The 10,487-nt window shown below is 31.4% G+C and overlaps 1 protein-coding gene across 29 annotated transcripts in view; it reads right to left on the bottom strand.

The window, feature by feature from the left end:
* The window catches only part of cadpsa (Ca2+-dependent activator protein for secretion a), a 252,412-nt gene that overhangs the window by 99,185 nt on the left and 142,740 nt on the right, over nt 1–10,487 (bottom strand). For all 29 annotated transcript variants that reach the window (XM_073916631.1, XM_068224318.2, XM_068224327.2 and 26 more), the window contains exons 11-12: nt 6,869–6,977; nt 3,176–3,388 (exon numbers count right to left, since the gene is read on the bottom strand). In XM_073916631.1, the coding sequence (XP_073772732.1) occupies nt 3,176–3,388; nt 6,869–6,977 (322 nt within the window). The remainder of the gene's footprint in view (nt 1–3,175; nt 3,389–6,868; nt 6,978–10,487) is intronic.

Genomic DNA, 10,487 nt, shown 5'->3' with positions numbered 1-10,487 from the left:
GTGTGTGTGTGTGTGTGTGCACATGAAAATTGTTGTATTTATCCTTTCCTCGTTTTCTTTTATTAAAATATAATTTTGTAAATATTGAAGTATCACAGCTTGTTTACAATAAACACAATAACTTGTTTAGTACTTTTGTGTTCCAGTTTCCTTAGAGTTAAGGACAATAACAATAAGTACAGCTGGCTACATTTTTACACTGTAAAGAATGCAGGATTTCACACAATCCCTTCATGTTGTCGCAAACAAATTGATTATTAATAATAATAATTATAATAATAATTAATAATTGCTTACATTTATATAGCACTTTTCTGGGCACTCAAAGCTCTTTACACAATGAAGGGAATCTCCTCATCCACCACCAGTTAAGTTTAAGATTCAGATTAAGTTAAGATTAAGTTAACTTAATGTTTTTTTTACTAATTTTAAACAATTAAGTTGTCCCCCAAAAATAATTGTGTTGTTTCAATTCATTTAGTGTAAACAAGCGGAGTGCCTTACTTTTCCCTAAACATAAAAACAAATGATGTAACATCACTATTATAGAAGTGAATGGCTACTGGTTTCAATCATTCTTCACAATATCTTCGTTTGTGCTCAACATAAAAATAAACTCATAAAGATTTAAAACCACTCGAGGAGGAGTAAATGATGAGTAGATGTTCATTTTTGGGTGAACTAGATTTGCAGGATGAGGAGGGAATAAGGTAAGTTTCTGAACTGCGAACAGCACATTGCTTGTGTCAGATAATCCGAAAACGGTTTATCTGATCTGTGCTGCTACTGGGAAACACTTACCCTTCAGTCCAGCTACAAGAGAGCAGGGTAAGAGGGAACAAACCAGAGTGACATACAGACTCAGAGCATGGAGCAGAAGATAAAGAGAGAATATTCCCTTTACACAGGGAAAACAGTCAGCAGAGCATGAGAGAAGGATCTGACACACGTATTCATACACAAACATATAAACCACTGCCTGAAAGAGGGAGAAAAAGAATGAGGAGATCAAGTTGTAACAAGAATTTAAAATATAGTGAAAGAAGAGCATACTAATAGACAGAAAAGGCAATAAGCAACATAAACAGTGAAAAGAAAACCTAATTTAAAGAATAAAACAATGACTAAAAATAAAAGAACACAGAAAAGCATTATGATAGTAAATAGCAAGGAAAAATGAAAGTGACCGAAATAAAGAATAAAACTGAGAACAGATGAGTGAATTAATGCATTAAAGCGGGCAAATATACAGTGTAAACAAGTCATTATCAAATAAAATCAAAATAGAAAATATATAAGTTTACGAAAAAATGAAAGTACCAGTATTACAAAAAGTAAAGAACAAAACAATGTGCGCAGCATAAATGGGTACACCCCTTTTTCAAAATGAATATTTGTATCTATTTCTCAGTGAATATAGGTAAAATATTTTGGTGCATTTGAACTAAACAGATTTATTAAACAGATGTATTTATTAAAATATAATTTGTCACTGAACATCTTTAGAAATACAAAAGACAATACAATTAAATTAGCAAAACATTGAAAAAAATTACAAACTACAAAATTTCAACAACATTTTATATATATATTTGTTTCTCTGATTTTTTCTTTTCTTTTATTTCCTTTTTTTTAATAAAAATTTTTATAAACATAAAATAAAATTCCCTAACATATAAAATTGAGCTGCTAGTTTTTGGATTGTTAATGTGAGTTATTTTGTTAGATAAGCTTCAGGTTTGGCTTCAGTACTGACTAATCTAATGTATATTCACAAATATAATATTGTCAAGCTTATACAAATTAGAAATTATGAATTTAAATGAGAGATTTGTGAGGGGTGTACTTATATATGCTGAGCACTGTAAATAAATAAAAAAAGTAAAACAAAACAGTGAAACAAAAATGGTGGAGAGTAGCATTGTTTAAAAGAGAGCAAACCTATCTAGAAAGAAAGTGTAAACAAAAAAATGAAAAAAAAAATCCAATTGTCAATTGCAAAAGCAAGTAAATCCAAATATATAAGTTAACAATCACATGCAAAAACAAGTGAAACTAAAGACTAAATAATAAAACACTGAGTGAACAAAAGCTAATCTACACTAAACGAATAGCAATAGCGATTGAAAAGTGGAACAATTGAGAAAAGAGAGCAGATGAAGAGTGCAATATGCAAAAGTTAGTAAATATGCAGAAGAAAATAAAATGAAGAACAATTTAATAGAAATTAAATTAATTTAAATTAAAGTCCTAAACAAAGAGTAAGGAAAATAGGAGAATGAAAGATTTGTGGGGGAAAAATAACTGGATAACGACTGAAAACAACCAAACAAACGACCAAGCAAAGTAATGGCAAATAAGCAAATAAATAAATAAATAAATAGATGAAAAAACAAACATATAAAGCAAAATCATGTGAATAAAAAAAAAAAAACAAGGCAGAGTAAACAAAAGCAGAGTAAAGACAGAAGAGGCATAAATAATGAAAACATGAGGAAAGAACAAGCAAACTAAATACATAAAAGGGGGGGGGGGCAGTGAAAATACTATGCAGAAGAAAACTTAAAAAAAGTGGAAAAATACATTTGCAAAAGTGAAAATGAAAGAGCAAAAGAAAGGGCAGAAATTTTGTGGGGAAAAAACAATTAGACGAGACAAAAAAGATAAAAAAAAATAATTATCTAAATCGGGTCAAATATGCAAACAAAAATCAAAATAATAATACAAACAAGGAAAAATAAGACAAAAAAATAAAAGAAAGTGAAAGTAAAATATATAAATACATATAATAAAACAATAAATAAAGTTAGTACGTAAGTAAGGGGAAAAGAGAAAAGAAATTATAATGAGAAAATTAATCTGAACCAAATCAAAGAATCTGCAAGAATGAAATGTATGTGGGACACAAGGCGGAACAATTGCGACGGGATCAAGCTGTGCAAATGAAAACAGGGAGTGTGATTTTCCTCCAGTTTTACAGTAACACCGGTACAGTAAGCAGGTGTACCCTGTTGAAATGACACTTACAGGACACTAATGAGCATTATAGTAAGACAGCCTACAAACACATTAGTAATGCGCTGTTTCGGGCAGGAAACAATTTAATCAATCTTCTAGAAAGACACCATATATTAGTGTGACTGCAGTGTGTGTGTGTGTTTATTTTCAGACTTACAGAACTGAGAGATGGGAGCATCAAGCTGCGGTGCCGTTCCTCCTTTGGCGTTGAGTTTCTGCACTTGGGTCGGGGGGACGGGTTTGTGGGACTGGCCCGTGGCTCGATACATCGCCTGAACCCACAGGATCCGATCTTGCTCATCATCGCTGGCGAAGATCACAGTGTCTCCTTCCTTCACAGCATTAAAGAACGTCCGACCGCCATCCAGACCTGCATTCAACACAGTCAGCATCATTCATACTGTTAATCAAATAAGAGTGAAAGAAAATGTGTTACAAGTTATGAAATGGTAATACCTTACACAGAACCTAACAAAACTTTTTTATTTTATTTTGTCTTAAGGTAATGTTGAAATTTTAACAAGATTTTATTATTATTCATAAAATTTGTATTATGCAACCAATATTGTTATTCATGCTGTAGAAAATACAAATACACAAATCATACCAGCACATCAGGTAATATTAAAACATATCATATGTGACTTAAAGCAGTACAATTACCATATTAATGACCATTAAAATGACCAAAATTATCATATTTTTACTTATATTTTTACTTTAACATTAACACTATGTTAATGCAACACTAAATAAAACTAACTAAGAGTAAACAATAATATTAATTAGAATTATTAAATTATTTATTTATTTATTCATTTATTTATTTATTCATCAGCATGACTATTTAGTGTAATGTTTATCAAAAAGAATAATTCCTATTAATAAGGATTTTTATTTATTTATTTGTATATTTATTTATCAACATTCATATTATTTAATATTTATCAATAAAAAATAAAAATAAAAATAAATAAATAAATAATAATAATAATAATAATAATAATAATAATAATAATAAGACTGTTAAAGATTATTTAAGATTTTTGTTTATTTATATTTATTTATGCATTATGTAACATTTATCAATAATAATAATAGATAATAAATACAGTTTAAGATTATTAAAAATAATTATTTTTTAAATTAATTAGCTATTTATTTACTAATAAATTATGTAATATTTATCAATGATACTAAAAAAATAAAAATTAGAATTATTAAAATTATTTTCTTTTTAAATATTATTATTTACTATTATTTACCATTATTACTATTACTATCTATTATTATTATTATTATTATTATTATTATTTAATATTACATTTATTTTATTAATAAATTATAACATATTTATCCAAAACAATAATAAATACTGATCAGGATCATTAAAGATTATTTAAATTATTTATTTATTTACTTATTGTCAAATAAATTATGTAATATGTATCGATAATAATAATAAATAATAAGTAGGATCATTAAATGTAAAAAAAAAAATTTTTATTTATTTTTAACGATTTATTTATTCATTAATAAATTATAAAATATTTATCAATAATAATAATAATAATAATAATAATTAATACTGATCAGGACTATTAAAGATTATTTAACATTTTAATTTATTTTTTTACTAATAAATTATGTAATATTTATTGGCAATAATAATAAATATTAAATATGATTATAAAATATAAAAAATGATTAATTAATGTATTTATTTACTAATAAATTATGTAATATGTATCAATAATAATAATAATAATAATAATAATAAATAATGATTATGATTATTAAAGATTATTTAAAATATTTATTTATTTATTTATTCATTTACTAATATATTACGTAATAATAATAATAATAATAATAATAATAATAATAATAATAATAATTTTAATAATAATAAATAATAATAAGGATTATTAAAGTTTATTTAGGATTTTTATTTATTCATTTATTTATGTATTTATTTACCAATATATCATGAAATATTTATCAATAATAAATAAATAACAATAAAGTTTATTAAAGATTATTTAAAAATGAGTTTATCTATTAGATAAACTCATTTTTAAATAATCTTTAATTTATCAATAAATTATGTAATATTTATCAATAATAAGTAGAAATAATTTGGATTCTTAAAGATCAAGATTTGTAATTATTCATTTATTCATCAACATGTATAAATTGTGTAATATTTATGTTTTTTTGCCACCTCATCTTTCTTTCTTTCTTTCTTTCTTTCTTTCTTTCTTAAACGGAGACATTTTTATATATTAATTGCTATAGTTTATGCCATGAGGCAATATCTAGAATTCAGTGCCTGATTATAAGTAATTATCAGTGACTCATATTTTCAGTATACAGTGCTTAATTACGACTGGTTATCAGTAATTAATCTATTAACATTTTAGCCAACATGAAAAGCACCACATCCATCATTTTTATTGAATGTAGAAACAATTGCAGGCCAATCACCATTAGACATTCAGTTTTCATAACCCATGTTCACGGTGCATAATGTTTTATGCAAAGACACAGAAGGTTTCAATGAAAGATAATTGATCTTAACCAGTCAATTACCTGTGTTTGTTTAATGCTAATAAAATGAGTCACCTTGAGAGTAAATGAGTATAGATACTAGAAGCACCTGCCACCTGCTGGTACTTCTATACAATCTTTTTACCACATATAGGATAGATACTTTCCATGCAAGACTTTTGATTCTTACACAGCTAAAAGAAAAATTATAGAATGCAGCGAACAATTTTTATTATGCACAGGTGTGTTTATGATTTATGTAACGTTTACATTAAAGTTCCATTAGTTAACATATTTACTAACAACCATGAACAATACATTTATAACAGAATAGACATTTATCTCATCACTGTTAGTTTTTGTCAACGCACATTAATTAAAATCTGGGTTTTAAAGATGCATTAGTAAAAGCTGAACTATTGTTAATTAATTAATGATTAATTGTATTGTTCATTCTTAGTTAATGTTAGCACTGTGAATACATTAACTAATCAAAATTTGTTGTAAAAGTTGACCATGACTTTAATAATAGCCCAAAGTAATATAATAAATACAGTTTTATATTTAAGCAGTGAATTAAGTCTTTTTGTCTAGCTAAATGTACTGAATGTGAATGACAAGAAAAGCCCTGCACATTTAAGTTTCAATTGGCTGTTTAAAGGTGATGTCAGTAGCTATGTTTCCATCCACCAATTTTTTGTGAATATCCTATAAAAACTGCATAACTGAAATGCTAAGATGCGCATCACTCTTGAATAAATGCATAAAAAACAAATGCACGCAGCAACTGAATAGGATAAACCTTTTATCGCTTAAGAAAAAGGGTGCAAAAATGAAAACACCAAATAAATTCCAGCATTTGAACAAAAAAAAAAAAATGATGTGATTTTGTTTTAAAAGGCATTAATGGACAAACCACATTGTAAAATATCTGAAATGTTGTCTTGGTCATTCTAAAATCCCTTAGCCAATGTCCATCATTAAAGTGGTTGAGTATCATTACCACACAGAACTGTCAAAACTCCTAACGAAAGGTCTCACACCTCTAGAAGCTATTATACACCTTCATTGCATGTCTTCTGGGTGGCAGGTTGTTGTATATAAAAAAGGCCCACGGTGGCTTCTCCTATGATGATTTTGTTCTCTTTAACTCTTTGAAAGTTTGGATGAAAACAATTCTTTGTTCACAAATGTTTTATGAGCTATTCTAGTTTTGCTTCTAATTTGCATATTTGTATGAAAAAAATTGCATTTTGCATTGTATTTATTATGATTGTTGCATCCTGATCGGCTAAGTGACCTGGCTGAGGGTCGGTGTAATCCACAGTGTATCCGTCCAGTTGGAGAAGTTCAACCGGCTCTGCTTTCTTCTCCCTGTAGCTACACATGGCAAAGGTGTACTGGCTCACCTGTGAAAAAAATGAGCACAACATATATTTCTATGAATTTAAATAATGAACCACACTATTTTGAACTGGAAGTGGCGCAATATCCAACCCAGGCTCACAAAAAATATTTGCTGTCATTTTAGCAAAAACATTTATACGTTGATTCTTGAATGTTTCCTGACAGTGAAATGTCCGAGTGGTACTAAAAAGTGTGTTTTATCAGAAACAGATAAAAGTGACTGTGACAATGCAAATGTGGCAATGAGCACAAGTAAAATAATGCACGCTCATAATCCACACATAATCAACACATCAGCTAGGAAGGAAATTTTCCATATCTGGCTGATGCCGGTGTTTACACTTTTATTGATTATAGGTTGAACAATCCGATAATATCATGCATCTCTATCAAGCATGTTTCTGACACAAAACTAGGTAGAGACACTTTTTCTCAACATGCTTGTGTAGAGAGTTCACTGTAATAATGCATTCATATGATCAACATACTCTATATGTTTTTATTAATTTAAGTGGTCACACCTTGCAATAAGGTTTCGTTAGTTAATGTATTTACTAAGATGGACTAGCTATGAATAATACTTGTACAGCATTTATTAATCATAGTTTAACATTTACTGATGCATTAAAATCCAAATTCATTAGTTAATGCATTAGGAATTGACAAACTAACAACCAACCTGGGATTAGAGATCTCAGAAGATAACTGGACTAATGCTCTTCAAGTTATCAGGTCTTGTTCCATTAACTCTAACCTCCAGCTGACCCAATATAAGGTAGTCCATAGACTACACTATTCCTGCACTAAATTGCACTCTATATACCCCTCTGTATCATCTTTATGTATTAAATGCAAGTACAATGAAGGTACACTGACTCACATATTTTGATTCTGCCCAAAAATGTCTAAATTTTGGACGGTGGTGTTCTATTTTACTCTGATGTACCAAGGATTGCTTTTCCTCCTGAACCTCTTATTGCAATATTAGGCTGGGCTCCTTCCTTTCAAAACTGTAGTTTGAATTAAATCCAGACAGTTCAATAAGGAATAACTATGGCAAAAAAACATAATTTTGTTGATGTGGAACAAATAGAGTATACAGTACCTAAATTTGAGACATGGCTTACAGAGTTTTGTAATGTATTACACATGGAAAAGATATGACACAGCCATGTCACCCTGCAGCCCAAGACCGGTTACTTAATGAAGCTAAGCAGGGCTGAGCCTGGTCAGTACCTGGATGGGAGACCACTAGGGAACAGTAGGTTGCTGTTGGAAGTGGTGATAGTGAGGCCAGCAGGGGGCGCTCAACCTGTGGTCTGTGTGAGTCCTAATGTCCCAGTAAAAGTGAAGGGGACACTTCACTGTCAGTGGGCGCCGTCTTTCGGATGAGACGTTAAACCGAGGTCCTGACTCTCTGTGCTCATTAAAAATCCCATGGCACTTCTCGTGAAAGAGCAGGGGTGTAACCCCGGTGTCCTGGCCAAAGTCCCTCTATCGGCCCTTACGATCATGGCCTCCCAATCATTCCCTTCCACCGAATTGGTTCTATGACTGTCTCTCCACTCCACCAATAGCTGGTGTGTGGTAAGCGCACTGGCACCGTTGTCCTGTGGCAGCCGTCACATCATCCAAGTGGATGCTGCACACTGGTGGTGGTGTGGAGAGACCCCTCCTCATGATTGTGAAGCGCTTTGGGTGTGTGGCCATACACAATAAATGCGCTATATAAATACACATTACATTATATTACATTACATTACATATAGGCTGATCTGAATATTTCAGAAAGTGCTGATCTACTGGGATTTTCACACACAACCACCTCTAGGGTTTACAGTGAATGGTCCGAAAAAGAAAAAAATACCCAGTGAGCGGTTGATGCCAGAGGTCAGAGGAGAATGGCCAGACTGAATTGAGCTTATAGAAAGGCAACAATAACTTAAATAACCACTTGTTACAACCGAGGTATACAGAAAAGCATCAAGACGCACAACAACCAAAACTTCAACGCCTTAGCCTTCCCGAGTATTGTTGCTGACATGCCCACCCATTATGATCACAGTGTACCCATCTTCTGATGACTACTTCCAGCAGGATAACGTGCCATGTCATAAAGCGTGATCATCTCTGACTGGTCTCTTGAACATGACAATGAGTTCACTGTACTCAAATGGCCTCCACAGTCACCAGGTCTCAATCCAATAGAGCACCTTTGGGATGTGGTGGAACGAGAGATTTGTGTCAAGGATGTGCAGCCGTCAAATCTGTATGATGCTTACATATGGATCAAAATCTCTGAGGAATATTTCCAGTACCTTGTTGAGTCTATGCCACGAAGAATTAAGGCAGTCCTGAAGGCAAAGGGGGGTCCAACCCGGTACTAGTAAGGTGTACCTAATAAGTACAAGTTTATATTGTACTTATTAGTACAATATACACTTAATAAGTATACCTAATAAGTATAAGTGGCCGGTGAGTGTATATTGTGCAGCGCTAGTTTCAACTAATTATTTAAGCTACATAAACTGTTTTGAGTCCGTTAATTATAATGCAAGATTAAGTTTGATTCAGCATAAATTAAGGCAACTGAATTTGTTTCTCTTTTTTTTTTTTTTTTTTTTTGCAGTGTACTTCAGGCTAGTTCTAGGGTTCAAGCGGAGGGTGGCATCTCAGAGGGAGGCTGTCTTGGTCACTGACGGGGTGGAGCTGGACTCGGGTTTTGTCCTGCCAATCAAACAGGCTCTGACAGAAGAGTGTGGGATGACACGCTGTCACTCCGGATGCCAGTCGTGCAGTTCGGTGCCAGTCATACACACACAGACGCGCTGCTGTCAAGACGCTCTCCAGCCCTGCATTATACCAGTGCAGAGCCTCCCATCACCTCTGCTGAAAGTGGCAGCTCTCTCTCACTTCGACTCCCAGTGACATGATCAATTCAATGTCATGTGTGTGACGGGCACTCGGGCTGGCTTCAGGGCCACAATCTGGCTTGGTGGCACCCAGGTGCCTTCGGGACGCCACCAGGGCACACACACATGCACACACACACAGATTCACACAAAGCTCATGCATACATATTGTACAGTGTAGTACAGTACAGTATATGTCTATTAAAAATGTGTATTCAAATATTTGTCTACAAAACAAAACTGATAAACTTGTTTAAGTACTTGTATGAGGAAACAAATGTTCCTAAAAATATTTCATTGTTATATATTTACATTTACAGACAGGGTTATTTTAGATATCCAAAAAAATGTGTTATTTGCACTAAAAATGACAGGTAGATTTTAATTATTTTAGATTTCATTTTAATCTAATGTTTATTATCTAATGCACTTTATTGTATCAATATTTTTATATTATTAAATCATTTTTTTATGATTGTTGCTTTAACTATTTACATTAAGTTCAACTTAATGAACTTAAAGGGCAGCTATGATGTTTATATGACAGCCACATATAAACATGCATTCGTAGTGATGCATTTAATCATATTAACAAGGCAA

The sequence above is a fragment of the Danio rerio genome, chromosome 11 (assembly GCF_049306965.1).
Source record: "Danio rerio strain Tuebingen ecotype United States chromosome 11, GRCz12tu, whole genome shotgun sequence".
Classification (NCBI taxonomy): Eukaryota; Metazoa; Chordata; class Actinopteri; order Cypriniformes; family Danionidae; genus Danio; species Danio rerio.
Note: the sequence above shows the minus strand (reverse complement) of the source record. Positions and strands in the feature narration are given on the sequence as shown.